Genomic DNA, 24,462 nt, shown 5'->3' with positions numbered 1-24,462 from the left:
TAATTACACAAACTCCAGGCTTTCAGGTTTGAATCGTCAACTCGATAATATGAACAGGTCGACAGCAGAATACATGTGACCAACATGCACTGTAATTGTAAAACTGTAAAGCAGTGTTTGACACCACTAATACACCGCCTCAAGTGTCTGACCGCTCTTATTAAACATGATGAAAGGCACCAACAATGTCATTATAATATATAATCACTTCCAGTAAGTAGATCATTATCCTAAGGTTAGGTCGTATCAGTTGCCATTTCAACAAGGAACAGGAATTTGTATTGAAGCTGGTTTCCGCCGTGGAATAAAAATGTTAAAAAAAAAAAGATAATAGCGACTTTATATCTTGCAATTCTGGATATTTCTCGCAATCCCGACTTCACATCTCGCAATCATGACTTCACATTTCCCAATCATGACTTCACATTTCCCAATTCCGACTTCACATCTCCCAATCACGACTTTACTTTACATCTCCCAATCCCGACTTCACATCTCGCAATCCCGACTTCACATCTCCCAACATCTCCCAATCCCGACTTCACATCTCCCAATCCCGACTTCACATCTCGCAATCATGACTTCACAATCACGACTTTACTTTACATTTCCCAATCCCAACTTCACATCTCGCAATCCCGACTTCACATCTCCCAATCCCGACTTCACATCTCCCAACATCTCCCAATCATGACTTCACATTTCCCAATCCCGACTTCACATCTCGCAATCATGACTTCACATTTCTCAATCCCGACTTCACATTTCGCAATCATGTCTTCACATTTCCCAATCCCGACTTCACATCTCGCAATCATGACTTCACATTTCCCAATCCCGACTTCACATTTCGCAATCATGTCTTCACATTTCCCAATCCCGACTTCACATCTCGCAATCATGACTTCACATTTCGCAATCATGTCTTCACATTTCCCAATCCCGACTTCACATCTCGCAATCATGTCTTCACATTTCCCAATCCCGACTTCACATCTCGCAATCATGACTTCACATTTCCCAATCATGTCTTCACATTTCCCAACATCTCCCAATCATGACTTCACATTTCCCAATCCCGACTTCACATCTCGCAATCATGACTTCACATTTCCCAATCCCGACTTCACATCTCGCAATCATGACTTCACATTTCTCAATCCCGACTTCACATTTCGCAATCATGTCTTCACATTTCCCAATCCCGACTTCACATCTCGCAATCATGACTTCACATTTCCCAATCCCGACTTCACATTTCGCAATCATGTCTTCACATTTCCCAATCCCGACTTCACATCTCGCAATCATGACTTCACATTTCGCAATCATGTCTTCACATTTCCCAATCCCGACTTCACATCTCGCAATCATGTCTTCACATGTCGAAATCCCGACTTTACATCTCCCAATTCCGATTTCACATCTCGCAATCATGACTTCACATTTCCCAATCATGACTTCACATTTCCCAATTCCGACTTCACATCTCCCAATCACGACTTTACTTTACATCTCCCAATCCCGACTTCACATCTCGCAATCCCGACTTCACATCTCCCAATCCCGACTTCACATCTCGCAATCATGACTTCTCATTTCCCAATACCGACATCACATCTCCCAATTCCGACTTCACATCTCGCAATCATGACTTCACATATCGCAATCATGACTTCACATCTCCCAATCCCGACTTCACATCTCCCAATCATGACTTCACATTTCCCAATCCCGACTTCACATCTCGCAATCATGACTTCACATTTCCCAATCCCGACTTCACATTTCGCAATCATGTCTTCACATTTCCCAATCCCGACTTCACATTTCGCAATCATGTCTTCACATTTCCCAATTCCGACTTCACATCTCCCAATCACGACTTTACTTTACATCTCCCAATCCCGACTTCACATCTCGCAATCCCGACTTCACATCTCCCAATCCCGACTTCACATCTCCCAATCCCGACTTCACATCTCCCAATCCCGACTTCACATCTCCCAACATCTCCCAATCCCGACTTCACATCTCCCAATCCCGACTTCACATCTCGCAATCATGACTTCACAATCACGACTTTACTTTACATCTCCCAATCCCAACTTCACATCTCGCAATCCCGACTTCACATCTCCCAACATCTCCCAATCCCGACTTCACATCTCCCAATCCCGACTTCACATCTCGCAATCATGACTTCACAATCACGACTTTACTTTACATTTCCCAATCCCGACTTCACATTTCGCAATCATGTCTTCACATTTCCCAATCCCAACTTCACATCTCCCAATCACGACTTTACTTTACATCTCCCAATCCCGACTTCACATCTCGCAATCCCGACTTCACATCTCCCAATCCCGACTTCACATCTCCCAACATCTCCCAATCCCGACTTCACATCTCCCAATCCCGACTTCACATCTCGCAATCATGACTTCACAATCACGACTTTACATTTCCCAATCCCAACTTCACATCTCGCAATCATGACTTCACATATCGCAATCATGACTTCACATCTCGCAATCCCGACTTCACATCTCGCAATCCCGACTTCACATCTCCCAATCCCGACTTCACATCTCGCAATCATGACTTCTCATTTCCCAATACCGACATCACATCTCCCAATTCCGACTTCACATCTCGCAATCATGACTTCACATATCGCAATCATGACTTCACATCTCCCAATCCCGACTTCACATCTCCCAATCATGACTTAACATTTCCCAATCCCGACTTCACATCTCGCAATCATGACTTCACATTTCTCAATCCCGACTTCACATTTCGCAATCATGTCTTCACATATCGCGATTCCGACTTCACATCTCGCAATCCTGACTTCACATGTCGAAATCCCGACTTTACATCTCCCAATTCCGATTTCACATCTCGCAATCATGACTTCACATTTCCCAATCATGACTTCACATTTCCCAATTCCGACTTCACATCTCCCAATCACGACTTTACTTTACATCTCCCAATCCCGACTTCACATCTCGCAATCCCGACTTCACATCTCCCAATCCCGACTTCACATCTCGCAATCATGACTTCTCATTTCCCAATACCGACATCACATCTCCCAATTCCGACTTCACATCTCGCAATCATGACTTCACATATCGCAATCATGACTTCACATCTCCCAATCCCGACTTCACATCTCCCAATCATGACTTCACATTTCCCAATCCCGACTTCACATCTCGCAATCATGACTTCACATTTCCCAATCCCGACTTCACATTTCGCAATCATGTCTTCACATTTCCCAATCCCGACTTCACATTTCGCAATCATGTCTTCACATTTCCCAATCCCGACTTCACATCTCGCAATCATGACTTCACATTTCGCAATCATGTCTTCACATTTCCCAATCCCGACTTCACATCTCGCAATCATGTCTTCACATTTCCCAATCCCGACTTCACATCTCGCAATCATGACTTCACATTTCCCAATCATGTCTTCACATTTCTAGGGCTGTATTCTTCCAGTCGATTAGTCGATTATTTGGTCGATACGTTCTGGCTCGACCAAAATTCTGATTGGTCGATTTTTTGCCGCGTTCATTTCATTAGTTTTGTCGCGTTCATTTACCGGTAATCAGTTTTGCCGCGTTCATTTCATCAGTTTTGCCGCGTTCATTTCATCAGGTGGAAAGCACTAATTGCTAATGGGGGTGTTTTCAGAGCACCCCTGTTTCACAGGTAACAGTCTGTCTTCAGAACACCCCCCTTGTTTTCACTTCTTTTGGATTAGCCCAACTCACCGGAGAAGACGGACAGATTGAAGAAAGTAGGCTACTAGAAGGTTTGCTGAATATTACTTGATCTGGTTTCTTTAATAAATATTATTTTTTTATTAAAGTGGACGTGCCTTTTGTGTTTAAGAGTAAAAGCTTTTAAGTTAATAGTCTATTCGTGTCTCAGCCGCGAAGCTGAGCTCCTATGTTCAGCCCATAGACTGTAAAAAATAGGTTCAGCCTCACTCTGTGCGAGCTGCACAGAGCGGCTGAAATTATAGAGTCTGTCAGTTATTATAATACATATGACAGAAACAATTGTCTAAATTATGTTACATATTCCTCAAAAGTTCTTGTCATGATATCACTAGTTGACAACATAGTACTATTTTCGGATATTGCGCAGGTGCACGTGATGCAACGCTGTCAGAGCCGACAGCCGACAGACTCGTGTGTCAGACTCATTTCAGTGCAAATTAATTACGTCAAAAACGATTTAATACTGCAAATAGCCTACTAGTTTTTTTTATCTTTATTTATAATTAATTTAGGCGGACAACAAGGCTACCAAGTAACGTTACTGCGCACAGTGCGCAGCTAATTAATTTAACGTTTTTTTTCTAACGTCATTTTTAGTCGATTTTTAGTCGAAAACTTCAGGACTTCAGTCGACCAAGATTTTCTTTGGTTGAGTACAGCCCTACACATTTCCCTATACCGACTTCACATATCGCGATTCCGACTTCACATGTCGAAATCCCGACTTCACATCTCCCAATTCCGACTTCACATCTCGCAATCCCGACTTCACATCTCGCAATCCCGACTTCACATCTCGCAATCCCGACTTCACATCTCGCAATCCCGACTTCACATCTCGCAATCCCGACTTCACATCTCGCAATCCCGACTTCACATCTCGCAATCCCGACTTCACATCTCGCAATCCCGACTTCACATCTCGCAATCCCGACTTCACATCTCGCAATCCCGACTTCACATCTCGCAATCCCGACTTCACATCTCGCAATCCCGACTTCACATCTCGCAATCCCGACTTCACATCTCGCAATCCCGACTTCACATCTCGCAATCCCGACTTCACATCTCGCAATCCCGACTTCACATCTCGCAATCCCGACTTCACATCTCGCAATCCCGACTTCACATCTCGCAATCCCGACTTCACATCTCGCAATCCCGACTTCACATCTCGCAATCCCGACTTCACATCTCGCAATCCCGACTTCACATCTCGCAATCCCGACTTCACATCTCGCAATCCCGACTTCACATCTCGCAATCCCGACTTCACATCTCGCAATCCCGACTTCACATCTCGCAATCCCGACTTCACATCTCGCAATCCCGACTTCACATCTCGCAATCCCGACTTCACATCTCGCAATCCCGACTTCACATCTCGCAATCCCGACTTCACATCTCGCAATCCCGACTTCACATCTCGCAATCCCGACTTCACATCTCGCAATCCCGACTTCACATGTCGAAATCCCGACTTTACATCTCCCAATTCCGATTTCACATCTCGCAATCCCGACTTTACATTTCCCAATCCCGATTTCACATATCGTAAACCAGATTTCACATCTCCCAACCTCGACTTCACATCTCGCAATCCCGACTTTACATGTCGAAATCCCGACTTCACATCTCGCAATCCCGACTTTACATGTCGAAATCCCGACTTCACATCTCGCAATCCTGACTTCACATTTCCCAATTCCGATTTCACATCTCCCAATTTCGACTTCACATATCGCAAACCAGATTTCACATCTCCCAATCTCGACTTTACATCTCACAATCCCGACTTTACAATTCCCAATCCCGACTTTGCATCTCCCAATTCCGACAATTTCGATATAAACTTAGAATTGCAAGATATAAAGTCAGAATTATGAGAAAAAACTTTTACAACTTTTTTTATTTTAGGCAGAAACAAGATTCCATAGATTTGGCACAATGATATTATTACATCAAATTAACTATTGGTCACAAGTGTGTGTGTGTGTGTGTGTGTGTGTGTGTGTGTGTGTGTGTGTGACAGCTTCAATGTTGCCCATCCTATCAGATTTGAGAGCAGAAATAGTTTTTCAGAAAAAAATTATAATAATTCATACCTTCCTAAAATTTCCAGTAATTCGGCTATTCCATTATGATGCTCCGTTTCATAGATGAACCTGCATGGAGATAAAAATCAGATAATCTGCAGAACGATAATTATAACAGAAAACCTGTAACATGCACAGCAAGCTCTACATTGAATCAAAATAGATTCCATTTACTTCAATAAAACCAATTATTCCAAAGAAAATAAATAAATCAAAACATCAAACTGCCTCTGACACAACATTTCTAATGGCCATGTGGGCAGTAAAAACAATATGAATCAATAATTTCATGATTTGGATGTTATAAAGTTTAAGATCTCACCTATAGAAAATGTTATTAATCTGTTTCCTGATGTAAGCTCTGAGACCCAGGAACTTTCCGTAGATTCGGTGTAGAGTCGTCTTCAGGAAGTCACGCTCTCGAGGGTCTTCACTATCGAACAGCTCCAGGAGCTGCAATCAAATCACACATCAATTATCAGTCCATTAAAATGCTGAATTAATCAATTTCAGTGATCATGCAAACAATGCAGAAATATCTTGATGATGCACAAGAAATTTTAAACGGTCATGAAACACTAAACTACATTTTCTGAGATGCGTGTTGCACATCAGAGCTGCACGATTAATCATTAAAAGATCACGATCTCGATTCAAACGCACACCTGAACTTAGTCCCAAATGACCGTGATTCGACTCTGTCTATTAAAGCTTTGACAAGTCCGATCACATTCAGATCTGTGTTCTGATCCAGAGAGAGCCGTTGTCATGTATAGATATGAAACAGCTTCACAAACAGTCTTTTCAACCACACAGTATCATTATTTCTGTCTTATAATAATTATTATTACAGAAGTACTTGGATAAAAGTTTATAGTTCAGATATAAACACTGATGTCTACGGTAGTGATCAAAATAGAGTTTTATTTTATTTTTTTTTATTTTTTTTTATGTATTTGTTTAGCACATGTTTAGTACAAGTACAAAACTATGCAAGGAGGGAACAAAGCCACTCTAGGCTTGGTTTCAAATCACCTTTGAAAGTAACTTGACGCTTCAAATAAAGATTGTATCATTACATCGTTACACCAGTAGGTGGCGACAAGAGACCGCTAAAAATGTGTTTGTCATTGAATCGTTCACTCAAGAGATTCGCTCAAAAACACTGATTCATCCAGTAATGAAACAAGTGAAGTTTTAATGAGCAAGTCATTGAATCATTCATTTAAGAGATTTTGTTCAAAAATACTGATTCATCCAGTAATGAAACAAGTGATGTTTTTATGACTGAGTAATTGAATCATTCATTCAAGAGATTCGCTCAAAAACACAGATTCATCCAGTAACGAAACAAGTGAAGTCTTTATGATTGAATCATTCATTCAAGAGATTTGCTCAAAAACACTGATTCATCCAGTAATGAAACAAGATGGTTTTTATGAGTGAGTCATTGAATCATTCATTCAAAAGATTCGCTCAAAAACACTGATTCATCCAGTAATGAAACAAGTGAAGTCTTTATGAGTGAGTCATTGAATCATTCATTCAAGAGATTCGCTCAAAAACACTGATTCATCAAGTAATGAAACAAGTGAAGTCTTTATGAGTGAGTCATTGAATCGTTCACTCAACCCATTTTTGTTAGTTGTCTGTTGAGACTCTTGTGAGAATCGTGATCAAGAAAATAGGGATTGTCGATTTATCCAGAATGGTGCAGCTCTATTGCACATCCTAAAAGACAATGTTACCATCTGTTAATTTTGATTGTAGGGAAAAAATTATTTAGCTTTAGCTTTATTGTGCTATTTTCATGTCGACATCACAGGATGTGATGTTTTCTTACACCTATAGCACATGGGTGACTTATTCTCACAGTAAGTGAGAGATGCTTTATAAGAGTTTCTGTGTGGGCTTAAATTCTCTTTCATAGAATCTCCAACACAACTTAATACACAACACAACATGACACACATATGTATATGTTCGATGCACAAATGCTAACGGCTGTGCAGTTATTAGTGCATTAAATGATCACTGTCACAGAATATGCATGCATGTATTTGTGTGATTTACGGTGAGCTTACACAACCATGTATAATATATTTGATGATGTTGATGATGTTGTTGCAGGTAATGGTGAAGTGCAGCAAGCATTAATATAAAACTGAATAAAATATAACTGTTGTCATTCGTTCTGCACTTTTGTAGCATTATTCAAAACTAAAACGGTGTTTCATGACCCTTTAAAACTAACATTATTATTGAGGGTGACACACATAAATGCATTAAATACACAAACTGACAAAATATTAATGCAAGGAAACAGAAACTCTCACATTGAGTAAGTATATACATTTTTAACACAAATTAATTGATTTGTCAATGGCAAACGCAAACAACGTACCTGCATCACAAACTTCTGGTCGATGTATTTCTTGGCTATGTTTGGTTGAAAGTCTGGTGACTCTAAAAAACGCAGGAAAAATTCATAGACGAGCTGTGGAAAGAAATATCAGTATTTGAAATATACAAATTTTTTATCAGTGGGAAAATACTTTATATTATATTTCATTATAATTATGCACATTTTTTCCCAACATTTTTGAATCAAAGAAAAATCTATGCATCCACATAATTACACCTGTTATTCTCAATTATAGGATTGTATTACAGTAAAAACAATATGTAACACTTTACTTAAAGCCCGTATTTATAATGCATTATAGATGTATTTTTAATGCATTAATTATGCACCTTATAAAGCATTGTATGATCAGTTATTATACATTATAATACTCCTCTATTCATTAACAACTTTAGAAAGTATAACGCATTAAAACACACGACAAACAACCAGTTTCAGATGTAACAGGCAATCTGCAAATATTATAATGCATTTTAACTCTTTATGAAAAAAAATAATGCATTATAACGTACGTTTTGAACACCTTTATAATGCATTATACATAAAGGCTTCAAGGAAAGTGTTACAAACAATATCGCTATAATTGATTTTATTACATTAACAAAAAAACAAGGCATCTAAATAAAACTATGTTGTCTATATATACACAAACTACCATTTAAAAGTTTAGGGTCGGTAAGATTTTTTATATTTTCTGAATATAAAAAAAGTCTCTTCTGCTGACTGCATTTATTTGATCAAAACACAGTAAAACAGTGAAATATTATTATAATGTAAATCATCTGTTTTCTGTGTGAATATATAGTAAAGTGTAATTTATTCCTGTGATCAAAGCTGAATTTTCAGCATCATTACTCCAGTCTTCAGTGTCACATGATCCTTCACAAATCACTCTAACATGATGATTTGATGCTCGAGAAACATTGATGATTATTATCAGTGTTGAAACGAAGATGCATTTTATTTTTTCAGGATTCTTTGATGAACAAAGTTCAAAAGAACAGCATTTTGTCTGTATTGTTGCGTTTCATTAAAGTATTTTCTATATATAATCTGTGAGTGTAAGTGTCGTTCACCTGCAGGTGTGGCCAGGCCGCCTCGAGCGTGGGCTCGTCTTCCTCCGGGTCGAACTCGGCACCGGTCGGGTTTGATGAAGGCGGTAACGTCCTGAACATGTTGACTGCAAACTGAAAAGGACAAACCACATAACACTTACTGAACAGTGTGCATAGATATATATATAGATATACAGTCAAACCAAAATGTATTCAGACACCTTCAACACTTCTCACATTATCACAGTTTATTCACTATAGTTTAGAAAATGGTAATACAATATGAGCAGAACTCAGTTGATATTTGACTGGTTTTGTCCGTCCTTCTGTTAGACTGTCTCACACATGAATTATGTTGAATATCTGTCAGCTGTTAAATTTAACTACACAATTAGATAATACCAGTTTAGCTCAACCAATCACCAAGCAATGCTTCATTTTGTTCAGTCTGTGTGTAAAAAGAGCATTAGCTATTAAAGACAAAACACTTCAGCAAAACATGATCAGCTCAAAGTGTCCCAATAATTTTTGGTCCAAAATGTTTATTAATGTCACAGGTAGTCACTGTATGAAGAGTTATTGGGTATAATATGTCACAGTTTACTTTATTTTGCTCTCCTCACTTGCATAAATGAACTATAGTGTCCCGAACACACTAGTAAAAAACATAAAAAATTATATCTGGTGTCTGAATAATTTTTGGTTTGACTGTTTGTATGCATGTATATATGTATATATATATTAGGGGTGTAACGATACGTGTATTCGTATCGAACCGTTCGGTACGAGGCTTTCGGTATGCATTACGTACCGAACGGTTCGTTGGACCATTTTTTCTGCCGACCAAAATTTCGTCATTTCAAATGAAGGCGCGTCGCGGGTGGCAAGCGCGCTCATAGAGGCTGGCGCGACCACAACATCAACTGGCAAATGCAATGTAAGGAACGAAACTGAGCTACTCTTATTGTGTTTGTGTGGACCGTTTATCAGTTTTGACCTGTGAAGCGGGACTCGCGAGCCCTATGCGCGAGCCTGATCAAGCAACACCACACAGCGCTAAGAGATCCAGACCAGTAAAGAAAGCATTTGAATTTCAAATGCTTTTTGAATTCGCCACTGAAGTAATAACATCGCTGCGAGATCTAGTGAGAAACATGCACATTTCTCAGTTTAACGGATCAAACAGAAACATCGTGCCATGAATGAACTGGCCGGTGTCCACAGATCAGCAACATTTACCATGGATTTGCTGTAGTAACACTAACTGCAAGGTATGGAAGTTTGGCAGGAATAGTGGGCTATAATGCTTTCAAGTTACGTCTGTTTTATTTTGACATTATGGATACAATTGCTGCCCTCAAATGTTAATCTGAACTAAAATAAACCTTTGTTTATAACTAGCCTACTACAACATTACATTTTATTTTGTCCAAGGAGCTGTTTTGTTTTATATGCTCATAAGAAGAGTCAAGTATAGCTCCATTATTGCTCAGTAAAAAAAGCAACAAAAAAAAAAAAAAAAAAAAAAATCATACTTTATGATGTCAGTTTCATTAAATAAAATAATAATAATAAAATTAAAAAAATTCAAGGAAATTTCTCTGGCATTTATTTATTTTTGCTGTAGCCTATGGAAAACGTACCGAACCGAACCGTGACACAAGTGTATCGTATCGAACCGAACCGTGAATTTTGTGAACCGTTACACCCCTAATATATATATATATAATTTCTATACAAATGAACCAGCGCTGGTTTGATTAATGAAACGTGGCACAAATGAATCATAAGAAAAGGTTTTAATCCCCCCCGATCGCAGCACTTTGAAGATCACGGCTTTAATCATCAAAGTGTGTGTGTTTGCGCTTGAGAACATATTATCATGCTTATTTTTGCGAGTCCATTTGCACTTCGATGGGCCACGGCTTAGCATCAGCTGCGGCTCTAATAAACATCAAAGAGATGTAATTCAAGAATAACTGGCAGAAACCTCGAGAGCAACGGCAGGTCAATCGCAGAAAGCTCTCGGACACAAATGGGCCCTTAAAAGGATGGAAAAACGCCAGATCGGATTCAGATTTGCCCAAACGAGAATTATTAACAAGAATAACTTTGATATTGTTAGTAATATTTCATCTGCACTGAAGCAGCTTCGGTTTACTTGATTATCAGACATCATTTATTATAAAAATCATGAGTGTTAAATATGATCATCAGGCTTTTGAGGAGGGTTTATTTGATCATCTGTCAATCATTATTGTATTGCATCGCATTATATGTTTTGATCATAAACCTAATCATTTAAATATCATCTTACAAAGACATATTATTGACATTTATATGCATTGTATGTCAATATCTGCTATTCTGTAATCAATATCTCATTGATTTACATTTCAAGCATCAGAATTTCATCTTTTTGTCCATATAAATATCAGCATCTGCAGCAAAATTGCATATTTTTTGCTCAGTCTCTGAATAAACAGCTGTTTTTCCTCACTACATGAGACGTAGTGTACCAGCGCAGCGCTTCTGGGTTGTACGTCAGAACGGAGGCTCACTATTGGCCAGCATCACACGCGTCACACAAAGTCGTTATTTGTGTTTGTTTTGTCGCCTGATAATCTTAAGGTTGAGCCGCTGTAGACACTGTAGTCAACTTAAAGGTTTTTAAGTTACAATGCTACAAAACAGAAGCAAGAGCTCAACATGTGTTTGTGTGTGTGTGTGTGTGTGTGTGTGTGTGTGTGTGTGTGTGTGTGTGTGTGTGTGTGTGTGTGTGTGTGTGAGTGAGTGATCGAGCGAGTGAGCGAGTGAGTGAGTGAGAGAGTGAGTTAGTGTGAGTGAGTGAGTGAGTGAGTGAGTGAGTGAGTGAGTGAGTGCGTGCGTGAGTGACTGACAGTGAGTGAGTGAGTGAGTGAGTGAGTGAGTGAGTGTGAGTGAGAGTGAGTGAGAGTGACAGTGAGTGAGTGAGTGAGTGAGTGAGTCCGACCGTGAGTGACAGTGAGTGAGTGAGTGAGAGAGTGACAGTGAGTGAGTGAGTGAGAGTGACAGTGAGTGAGTGAGTTAGTGTCAGTGAGTGAGTGAGTGTCAGTGAGTGAGTGAGTGTCAGTGAGTGAGTGAGTGAGTGAGAGAGTGACAGTGAGTGAGTGAGTGAGACCGACCGTGAGTGAGTGCGTGAGAGAGTGACAGTGAGTGAGTGAGTGAGTGCGTGAGAGAGTGACAGTGAGTGAGTGAGTTAGTGTGTGAGTGAGTGAGTGAGTGAGTGAGTGAGTGAGTGAGTGAGTGAGTGAGTGACAGTGAGTGACAGTGAGTGAGTGAGAGAGAGTGACAGTGAGTGAGTGAGTGAGTGAGTGAGTGAGTGAGTGAGTGAGTGAGTGAGTGAGTGAGTGAGAGAGAGAGAGAGAGTTAGTGTGAGTGAGAGAGTGAGTGCGTGAGAGATTGAGTGATTGTGAGTGAGAGAGTGAGTGAGTGTGAGTGCATGAGTGAGTGAGAGAGAGAGAGTGAGAGAGTGAGTGAGTGTGCGGGCGAGCGAGTGAGTGAGTGTGCGAGCGAGCGAGCGAGTGAGTGAGAGTGCGAGCGAGTGAGTGAGTGAGAGTGCGAGCGAGTGAGTGAGTGAGAGTGCGAGCGAGTGAGTGAGTGAGAGTGCGAGCGAGTAAACTCACCATGTGGACCACCTCTGGATAGATGGGCTCGGTGATGACGTTCCTGTTGTGTGTGATGTACTCCACCATCTCACTGAGCGCCGCCCGCTTCACCTCCTTCCACTTCAGATCGCTCAGCGGGTCCGACACGAAGTCGAAGAGAACACAACACTGACGCAGTTTCTGCACGAACAGCTTCTCCTGCTCGGCCGGAGGAACATCTGCAGAGAAGAAGAGAACAGGGTCAAGAAGAGATCAGGGTCAAGAAGAGAACAGGGTCAAGTCGAGACCAGGGTCAAGTCGAGACCAGGGTCAAGTCGAGACCAGGGTCAAGTCGAGACCAGGGTCAAGTCGAGACCAGGGTCAAGTCGGGACCAGGGTCAAGAAGAGACCAGGGTCAAGAAGAGACCAGGGTCAAGAAGAGACCAGGGTCAAGTCGAGACCAGGGTCAAGTCGAGACCAGGGTCAAGTCGAGACCAGGGTCAAATTGAGACCAGGGTCAAGAAGAGACCAGGGTCAAGAAGGGTCAAGAAGAGACCAGGGTCAAGAAGAGACCAGGGTCAAGAAGAGACCAGGGTCAAGAAGAGACCAGGGTCAAGAAGAGTCGAGTCAGCTTTCCTGTAGCTCAAACAGGAGAGTGTTGACACTTGCAACGCCAAGGTCATGAGTTCGATTCCCAGGGAAAGCAAGAACTGATAAGAATGTAAATGTGTACCTTGAAATGCCAAATGCATAAATGTAAATGTAAGTCTCCTTCATTTATACAGTGCCTTTAACAATATAAGCTGTTTCAAAGCAGCTTTACAGTGATAATAGGAGATTACAGTAACAGAGATTGTTTAGGCTTTACAGCAGCTCTAGAATAAAGTTATTGTCCAGCTAAAGATCAGTAGTTATTAACTTAGCGGCCGCTAACACGACCCCGTTCTCACAGAAAACCCTTAATGTGCTCCGGCTCATCCACACAACAGCGTTCGTGCTCGAGAACGCAAACCTTGAAACAGGATCCAAGCAGCAAAGCGGTGAAAATGAAAAAATAAATAATTATCTCTGTGTAAACTTTAAAAAAAACGTGAAAGTGGAAACGCTGACGGCGTCCACATGCGTGTTACATGTTCAGTCTATAGGTATGTGCGTGTGATTATATATGTGCGCAGGCGTGTAGTCTTTCTTTACAAAGTGACATCACCAAATTACCTGTCTGGCCTTAATGTATAATACAGAATTGTTTATTGCTTCACATAGCCATGTGACCTGGAATAATTCTGACAACGTTTTATCTGTGCAGAGGTAAAGACCAGACCCAATCAAAACCTCAAACACAACTGGCCTTTAAACGACCTGTCACAGACAATGAGCCGGTTTCATATTAGATGCACACATTTCCTGTGTCCTCTAGATGATGCAAACGCTGCTGTTTCACTCACTCTCCTCAGTCCTTCTGTGTCTGACTGATATTTACACTCGTTTATCAAGTAAAAGTCTTTCAGTGTAATCGTACAAACGTCCTCCTTCAGCTCGTGTTTTTCTGCTGTCAAAATCTGCACTCATTTTATCAAGCAAATATAAGAATAACTTTGATATTGTTAGTAATATTTCATCTGCACTGAAATCGCTTCGGTTTACTTGATCATCACACATTATTTATTATACAAATCATGCGTATCAAATATGATCATCAGGCTTTTGAGGAGGGATAATTTGTTCATCTCTCAATCATCACTGCATTATATGTTCTGATCATAAAACTAAGCATTTAAATATCATCTTACTAAGACATATTATTGACATTTATATGCATTTTATGCAAGTATCTGCTAACTGTTATTGATTTAAAGTAAAAGTATCAGAATTTCATATTACTATTTGCCCATATAAATATCAGCATCTGCACCAAAGTGCATATTTTAAAATGCCCCCCTCCATATTCACTATATTATACTATATGAGCTATACATTTTGTTTTGATCATAAAACTAAGAATTTAAATATCATCTTACTAAAAAATACTATTGGCAGATAATGATATTATATGCATATTATGTAAGTATCTGCTATTCTGTAATAAAGATCTCACTGATTTACATACAAGCATCACAATTTCATTTTTGGGGGGTTTATATAAATATCAGCATCTGCAGCAAATTGCATATTTTTGCTCAGAGTCTCTCAATAAAACTGAGCTGTTTGTTCCTCACTATATCATTCTGCTCGAGCCACAAAAGTATCAAATAAGATCTTAACTTATATTTTTATGCAACATCAGAACCTTTAAATATTACAAAACAATATTTAAAGGTTCGGATGTTGTATTAAAAAAACAATTCTGACAATTATTTCATATTTCAGGCTTTTTACAGCAGGTTAAAGCACTTTTGCATATTGCATTGACGTCAAGCAAACTTCAAATGTGTTCATGCTTTTCAAAGTATTCACACAACATGACTTTCTGCCCGAGTTTTACTTTTGCAAAGTGATTCTTCACAAAATCACATTTACACCTGTAAATCACTAGAGTCTGGTCTTAATACCAGGTCTAAAACAACATGAACAACTTCAGTTTGCATTGCAAACATCTCGATTATTTTGTTCCTGATACTGAAGTGCGATCTGTAAAGGTCACGCCTGTGAGAAACTCGACACACGGTTCCCTTGATGCACATGGGAGTGGCGAGTGTGGTTCACATGTGAAAACTTCACTGCAATGACACTGACATTTCAACCAGCGTCACACGGGTCCCACTCACGCAAGTGCAACTGTTTTAAGAGCTTTGAGCTCTCAGCTATAAGAGCGTCTTTTTTTTGTGTGTGTGCAATGTCTATTTATGTGCACAAAAATGTGTATTCTGTGCATATTATGCATGTTGCTCCAAATTTCCTCTATCAAGGACCATAAAGAACGAATCTGAACTCAGTTTGATTCCAAAGACAACGCTTCAATCTGCAGTCCACTAAACACAAAGCAAGTCTTTGAAAGATCAGTCTTTAATGTTCTGCATGTCTAGCATGCATTGAATACTGCATCCCACAATGCAATGCAACCTTCCCTTTTCACTGGGATGAATGGTTCTATGCATGTTTACTAGCGCTGGGAAATGATTAATCGCATCCACAAATAAATTGTGTTTACATAATATGTGTGTGTGTACTTGTATAATCATTTTGTATATATAAACACACACTCTCCATGTATATATTTAAGAAACATGAGCTAAACTGGTATTATCTAATTGTGTAGTTAAATTTAACAGCTGACAGATATTCAACATAATTCATGTGTGAGACAGTCTAACAGAAGGACGGACAAAACCAGTCAAATATCAACTGAGTTCTGCTCATATTTTATCACCATTTTCTAGCGGATAAACTGTGATAATGTGAGAAGTGTTGAAGGCGTCTCAATAAATGTTGGTTTGACTGTATATTATGCAAACACAAACTTATTTTTGGATGCCACAGCACTGATATTTACATAACGTTCACAGTATGCACACTATACACTTCAGGAATGTTCGTACGCCATTCTGAGCGATCAGTCTCCAGATGCAGGTCACTTTTCAACATTCATGAATAATCACAAGCACAATCACTTCATCTGACTAATGCACACGAGGAAGAAGAGCGTTTCTAGCAACATGCATGCATTCTTCCTGAGGCTGTGACATCACTTCCTGTGACATCAGGGGTCTGGTTGAGGGGGGATGGGACTAGTTAAACAGACCCCCTCCCCTCCTCCCCTCCTCTTTAACCAGCGCACTGTAAACAGAGTTTTCCACATTAACCCGAGGCTGCGTTTCAAAACCTACATGAACAGCATTTGTATGCATCGAATGCATCAAGTAGACGCACGAATGCATGTGTTTGTGATGCACAAAAAGGTCTAAAAATAAAGCAATGAACACATTTGGAATCCACAGCAAAAAAAATCTGTGTTTTCCTTAAGAAAAAATTCAAATAAAACCCCTCCAGCGCTGAAACTTCTCCTGTGTTCGTAACGGCGGCCACAAATCATTGCATAGCAAACCTTCCTCGTCGCTCTCAACCTAGACAGACCCAACACACACACACACACACACACACACACACACACACACACACACGTCTCACCTCTAAAGTGCATGAGGGCCACGGGCTGAAAGGGCCCGTTGGCGTTCGGGGCGTCCAGAACCATCCTGGCCTCGTCTTTAGAGCATGTCAACATCTATCAGTCCAAACGGGCCCGGCTAACTTGAGCTGTTAGCCTCCATTTTAGCACAAACACTCTCAGCAGAAAATGAAGCTCCACTGCTGGAGGGAAGCTGCTAGTTAGTGATGTCACACATCAAAGGGAGGCTGCCGATTGGCTGGAGGAGATCATGTGATCAGAACCAGGAGAGGAGGCTGCTGATTGGCTGGTGGGAGCTGGAGGAGGTGGGACCTGTGGATTTGATTGGCTGAATGCAGATTATGGGATATTTCACACTGCTAACCAGTGCTGGTGAAGAGCAGTGAGTAACGGCTGCTCATGACATGTGCACTTTATTGTGCCGCTCTGCTGCTGAGAATTGTGGGTAAAGTGTGTGTTGGTAAAGTAAACGGAAGCTGATTACAATTTTTGACATGTTTTTTTTAATGGTTGAATTTAACTTTAATAATCAAATTAAATTCTTAAAACAATTTATTAATGTATTATTAGATTTTAATAACAATATTTGCCTATGAAATGGTTTTTATTTTTTCAGAAATTTCTTGTTTTCGGTTTTTATTTTTCTGGGATGCATTTTTTTTATGGTTTAATTACATTTTAATAATCAAAAAATGATGTCTAATCAACTGAATCCATAAAATGTAGGAAATGCGTTAGTTTATTAAGATTTTAACAATATTTGTGCCCTATGAAATGTGTTTGACTTTTTCAGAAATTCTGTTCTGGATTGTTTTTTTAATAGTTTAATTTAATTTTAATAATCAAAAATGATGTCTAATCAACTGAATTCATAAAACGTAAACAAATAAATAAATTAAAATTCAGAAATGTCTTGTTTCCGGTTTTAATTTTTCTGGAATCCATTTTTAATGGTTTAATTATATTTTAATAATAAAAAAAGGATGTCTAATCAACTGAATTCATAAAACTTTAAAAAATATTTACAATATCTGTGCCCTATGAAATATGTTTGACTTTTCAGAAATTCTGTTCTGGATTTTAAAATCTTTTTTTTTTTATTTAAAAAATCCAACAACAAAGTCTAATCAATTGAATTTCTATGAAATGTACTTTTTCATAAATGTCTGTTTTATATTTTCTGGATTCTGTTTTGTATGATTTAATACCCATTAATAATCTAAATGGGTGGTAATCAAATTAATGCATAAGCTTTTAAATTTTTTTTTTTTTTTTTATTACGCCCTGGTAACCATCCACATCACTCTTACATCATCACGTCCTCATGCATTATAATGCTATTGAAAGCAGTTCTGCATCCGGACAGTCAGGACAGTGAACCTGTCGTTTCCCTAAAGCACGTCCTTTAGCGAGAAACACCATATCTTGGCTTCACCTGTGCAGGGTTTCAGCCGGAAGTAAAACCAGAGACGCTGATGGTAAATAAAGAAAAAGCGATGACATAACAGTTTGACGAAAGCCCTTCTCAGACGCATGATGAACCGCAGCGAAACACTAACAGGAAAACCACATTTCAACACCTGCAGATGCAAGAACTTTGAAGCTCAGAGGAATAAACCCCAGACCTGAACCAAAACACAGAAAATCAGCCTTTCTCTGTATTTTACACCATATTCTGCCACTTTTAATGTTTCAATTATATTTTCAATAAATGTTTTTATATATTTGAAATATATATATATTTTTTTTTTATTTTTTTATTTTTTTTATTATCAATAACCGATAATTCTTTATATTTAAAAGCCGACAACCGATATATTGGCCGATAAATCTAAATCCAAATTGTCATTTAATTTTTGAGAGTCTGATTACAAAGACAAAAGTCTCATCATGTCCCAAGCACAGTTCTCATAATCTTTTGTAACCTATATGACAAAATATGATTGAAAATATGACTTTTCATTTTCAAACTGATTCCAATCATTTCAAGCAATTCAAAATATGTTAGGGCTGTCAAAGTCAACGCATTAATCTTGTGATTATGTTTTCCGGTTTAGCGTGTTAATATGTAATTAAAAAGCTCAGTTTTTCACTGCAAACGTGTGATTTGCATGATCAGAGAACATGTGCACATCTTACTGACTTATTTTAAGCTTTGAATGTCGTTTTGCATTTTTAAACATGATCTCAGCATGAATCTCAGCTGTTTTTAGTAACAGTGATGTGAAAGATGAAATATTACACATACAGAACTGTGTCTCTGCGGCTCCACAGATGAGGAAGTGAAAGCAGATCCTTCATATTTTCATCTGAGTTAGCACTGGATATTAGTGTAAGTACATTAGTTTTAATAAAGGATTAAATGAGAAGCATTACAGCACTATATTCTTGTGCACTACATAATATATTAGGGACGTCGATTAAACGCGTTAATATAATTAAGTAGTTATGGAAAAATAATCCATTAAAATGATCAGACTATTGAACACACTTACAATGACCCCAAAATTCAAGATATTAGAGCAAAAAAATGCCCCTGTATGAGTTTGTCTTATATTTATATCATGCAATAGTTACGCAATGTCACACGAGTGCCGTTTTTGTCCCGAATTGCACGAGTGAAAATGTGGTATTGATTTTATACAACTGTTCAATAAATAATAAGTTAATATTGTGTTATGTTTTACCCACAATATTGTCTGTTTTTGCAAATATAAATATTACCTATAAAGCCAGAGAAGAAGTGTTGTGTGTCTCTGAGCAACACAACAGTGCTTTGTTTCTGAATGAATCAACGTTTTGAGTGAATCAATCGGGTGAACCAATGATTCAATGACTTGTTCATAAAGAGAGCCATTTACTTCATTCCTCAATGAATCAGCCGTTTGAGTGAATCAATCGGGTGAACCAATGACTCAATGACTCATTCATAAAGAGAGCCATTTACTTCATACCTCAATGAATCAGCCGTTTGAGTGAATCAATCGGGTGAACCAATGACTCAATGACTCATTCATAAAGAGAGCCATTTACTTCATACCTCAATGAATCAGCCGTTTGAGTGAATCAATCGGGTGAACCAATGACTCAATGACTCATTCATAAAGAGAGCCATTTACTTCATTCCTCAATGAATCAGCCGTTTGAGTGAATCAATCGGGTGAACCAATGACTCAATGACTCATTCATAAAGAGAGCCATTTACTTCATTCCTCAATGAATCAGCCGTTTGAGTGAATCAATCGGGTGAACCAATGACTCATTCATAAAGAGAGCCATTTACTTCATTCCAAAAATGAATCAGCCGTTTGAGTGAATCAATCGGGTGAACCAATGACTCAATGACTCGTCCATAAAGAGAGCCATTTACTTCATTCCTCAATGAATCAGCCGTTTGAGTGAATCAATCAGGTGAACCAATGACTCAATGACTCGTCCATAAAGAGAGCCATTTACTTCATTCCTCAATGAATCAGCCGTTTGAGTGAATCAATCAGGTGAACCAATGACTCAATGACTCATTCATAAAGAGAGACATTTACTTCATTCCTCAATGAATCAGCAGTTTGAGTGAATCAATCAGGTGAACCAATGACTTAATGACTCATTCATAAAGAGAGCCATTTACTTCATTCCTCAATGAATCAGCCGTTTGAGTGAATCAATCAGGTGAACCAATGACTCAATGACTCATTCATAAAGAGAGCCATTTACTTCATTCCTCAATGAATCAGCCGTTTGAGCGAATCAATCGGGTAAACCAGAGATTCAATGATTTACTCATTTAGACATTTACCGGCACCTACTAGCAGTTTTAGTTTCTTATTTAGAGTATCATAAAAAATAAAATAAAACTTATTTTGGGGATAGTTTACACAGAAATGAAAATTCTGTTTACTTTAATTTACTCACCTTCATGTCATTTCAAACCTAATAATAATTTCTCAGCCACATTTGATGCGCATTTAATTTGCTAAAATTAAAACTATACGTACACAAAAAAAAAATCGAAATATTCATAAGAAATATAATAGCATCTCAATGACACTTTCTGTCTGTCTTGAAAATCATTCAAATGTAAAGGTGAAAATCACAATGACTTTACTTTACGGTCTCACCTTTGAACGCCGGCAGTTTCTGTAGCTCTCTGTTGTTGCTCAGGCTGAACCTGGACGAGCTCGTTCTCTTCTCCTTCTTCAGCGAGGTCTGAGATCCCGACGGTTTTCCCTTCAGCAGCTGTGTGGTCGGAGGGACGCTGTTCCCACCCTTCTTGTTCGATCCCTGATGAACACATTTCGATTATCATTTCACAGTTAAAGTAAAAGGCATTGATGCACAATGGGTTTCCGCCACAGAATTAAACATTTTAAAAGATAATTGCGACTTTTTATCTCAGAATTGCGAGAAATAAACTCACAATTGCGTGTAATAAAGTCAGAATTGCGAGATTTAAGTCGCAATTGCGTGTTATAAAGTCAGAATTGCGTGTAATAGTCAGAATTGCGAGATAAAGTCAGAATTGCGTGTTATAAAGTCAGAATTGCGACATTTGTCGCAATTGCGAGAAATAGTCAGCAATATAAATACAAAATTGCACGAAATAAACTCACAATTGTGTGTAATAAAGTCAGAATTGCGAGATATAAAGTCAGAATTGCGAGATTTAAGTCAGAATTGCGAGAAATAAAGTCAGCAATATAAATATAAAATTGCGAGAAATAAACTCACAATTGCGTGTAATAAAGTCGCAATTGCGAGATATAAAGTCAGAATTGCGTGTTATAAAGTCAGAATTGCGAAATATAAAGTCAGAATTGCGTGGTATAAAGTCAGAATTGCGAGATTTAAAGTCAGAATTGCGAGATTTAAGTCAGAATTGTGTGTTATAAAGTCAGAATGGCGTGTTATAAAGTCAGAATTGCGAGATATAGCCTAAAGTCAGCAATATAAATATAAAATTGCCCGAAATAAACTCGCAATTGTGAGATATAAAGTCAGAATTATGAGATAAAAGTCAGTATTGCGATAAATAAACTCACAATTGCATGATATAAAGTCAGAATTGTGAGATTAAGTTGCAATTGCGTGTAACAAAGTCAGAATTGCCAGATATAAAGTCAGAATTGCGTGATATAGTCAGAATTGCGTGATATAAAGTCAGAATTGCGAAATATAAAGTCAGAATTGCGTGTTATAAAGTCAGAATTGCAAAATATAAAGTCAGAATTGCGTGTTATAAAGTCAGAATTGCAAAATATAAAGTCAGAATTGCGTGTTATAAAGTCAGAATTGCGAGATATAAAGTCAGCAATATAAATACAAAATTGCCCGAAATAAACTCGCAATTGCGAGATATAAAGTCAGAATTGCGAGATTAATTCGCAATTGCGTGTAACAAAGTCAGAATTATGAGATAAAAACTAAAAAGTCAGTATTGCGATAAATAAACTCACAATTGCGTGATATAGTCAAAATTGTGAGATTAAGTTGCAATTGCGTGTAACAAAGTCAGAATTGCATGTAACAAAGTCAGAAATGCGTGATAAAGTCAGAATTGCCAGATATAAAGTCAGAATTGCAAGATTAAGTCACAATTGGGTGATATAAAGTCAGAATTGCGTGATATAGTCAGAATTGCGTGATATAGTCAGAATTGCGTGTTTATGTCTCACAATTCTGACTTTGTAAAATGCAATTAGATAGAGAATGAAATAAAAAGTAAGAATTACCTTTTTATTTTTCATTCTGTGGTGGAAACAATCTTCCATATAAATCAACATCGAGATTTAAGATTTAAAATTCACATGCATGTATAAAAGAACGCGTGTCTAGGTCATGCAATGGCAATATTTTGCAGGCATCTATTTTCTTTCAGAAATTCGCTACAAAGCATCAATGCATCTCAATGCACGCATTCATTATGATGCACAACAGCGCAGAACCTTTAATCTGAGGCCAAATCTGACCCGAGTGTCTACAAAGAGAGCCTGGATCATGAACACATCCACATCTCTCAATAATCGGCTCTGGTCTGTCGTGAAACCACGAGTTATTATCGCCAACAAACTAAAACCCTGGAAAAAATATTTTTGTTGGTTGAAATAAAGTAAAATAACAAAAAACTTTAACTTATTTTATTAAACAATTCTTATTTTTAGGGATGCACAATATATTGGCCAACATATCGGTATCGGCCGATATATGTTCATTTTTAATGTTATCATTATCGGCCTTATAAGAATATTTGGCCGATATATTAAAGCCGATAAATAATGTATTGTTTCCTTCAGCTGAGACGCTTCAGATGCAACTGTTCAACATGATGATTTTGAAATACGTGAAATATGACTGGAATCACTTTGATTAGGAAAACAGAGTCATATTTTCCATATTTTCACTCATATTGTTGTCATATAGGCTACATAAAATTATAATGAGAACATTATAATTGAGTGATTGGGACATGGTGAAACTTTTGTTTTTGTAATCAAGCTATCAAAATTCATTTTAAAAAATTTGGATTTAGATTTATAGGCAAATATATCGGTTATCGGCTTTCAAATATAAAGAATTATATTCCCAAAAATTTCTAATCAATGCATCCTTATCTTCATTTAGTTTAACTTGATGTGCTATATATAGCCTATATATATATATATATATAATATATATGAAATATTACTGAAAAGGACAAAAACACACAACAAAATGATAATAAAATTACGATACACACACACATAAAAAACATTATATAGAGATAGATATACATCACAAAATCCAGTCTGAATTACCTCATGTTCGGAGTTCTCCTGTCCTCCTGTTTTACCAACTTTTACAGATTTTGTTGCATCCTATAAAGAAAATAAAGGCTATAAAAAAAGTGATCTTGCATTTTCCCCTAAAAAATAAGAACTTCATAATTTTGTGAACAGAAAGAGACCAGCTGATATTAGCAATCCAGCTCTTCAAACCTTGACTGCAACACCAAATGCACTAAAGAAATACCTAAACTTTACGTTTATATACAAGCATTTTGTACATTCAATCACGCATTCGGTGAAAACAATATTTACATAAACGAGAAACCACCAATATTATCCTGCTAACCGGCTAAAGTTAGCTTCGCTACGGAACCTGAACGTATACAGAGATAAACTGTACATAAATACACACACAGTTCATTTAAAGTCACTTAAAGTGCTCTGTTTGACAACTAGGGATGTAAATCTGTTGAATATTTTTAATATCACGCCTATATAACCTGGTTTATGGCGAGCAGAGCTGGAGTTAGCATGAATGCTAATATCTCGAGCTGAGGGATGAAAC

General features: G+C 38.2%; 1 protein-coding gene and 2 long non-coding RNA genes across 5 annotated transcripts in view; 2 read left to right on the top strand and 1 right to left on the bottom strand.

Annotated features, from left to right (window-relative positions):
• Positions 1-24,462, top strand: part of LOC309482140 — a 73,554-nt gene that overhangs the window by 6,627 nt on the left and 42,465 nt on the right. The gene's annotated exons all lie outside the window — the stretch shown is intronic.
• ppp2r5cb (protein phosphatase 2, regulatory subunit B', gamma b) overlaps positions 1-24,462 on the bottom strand; it is a 41,052-nt gene that overhangs the window by 16,259 nt on the left and 331 nt on the right. For 2 of the 3 annotated variants that reach the window (XR_014200174.1, XM_082147222.1), the window contains exons 2-8: positions 23,928-23,987; positions 21,255-21,417; positions 13,053-13,252; positions 9,409-9,519; positions 8,312-8,404; positions 6,230-6,360; positions 5,917-5,976 (exon numbers count right to left, since the gene is read on the bottom strand). Coding sequence is in view for 2 of the 3 variants with exons in the window: in XM_082147222.1 (XP_082003348.1) it covers positions 5,917-5,976; positions 6,230-6,360; positions 8,312-8,404; positions 9,409-9,519; positions 13,053-13,252; positions 21,255-21,417; positions 23,928-23,987 (818 nt within the window). In the remaining variant the exon portion in view is untranslated. Of the gene's footprint in view, positions 1-5,916; positions 5,977-6,229; positions 6,361-8,311; positions 8,405-9,408; positions 9,520-13,052; positions 13,253-17,138; positions 17,349-21,254; positions 21,418-23,927; positions 23,988-24,462 lie in introns of those variants that run through there. The other variant, XM_082147223.1, reaches the window with a different exon arrangement.
• LOC309482162 lies at positions 13,264-15,269 on the top strand. The gene is made up of 2 exons (XR_014200248.1): positions 13,264-14,466; positions 14,522-15,269. It is a non-coding gene; the product is annotated as an uncharacterized lncRNA (long non-coding RNA).

The sequence above is a fragment of the Leuciscus leuciscus genome, assembly GCF_965113295.1.
Source record: "Leuciscus leuciscus genome assembly, chromosome: 19".
Taxonomy (NCBI): Eukaryota; Metazoa; Chordata; class Actinopteri; order Cypriniformes; family Leuciscidae; genus Leuciscus; species Leuciscus leuciscus.
Note: the sequence above shows the minus strand (reverse complement) of the source record. Positions and strands in the feature narration are given on the sequence as shown.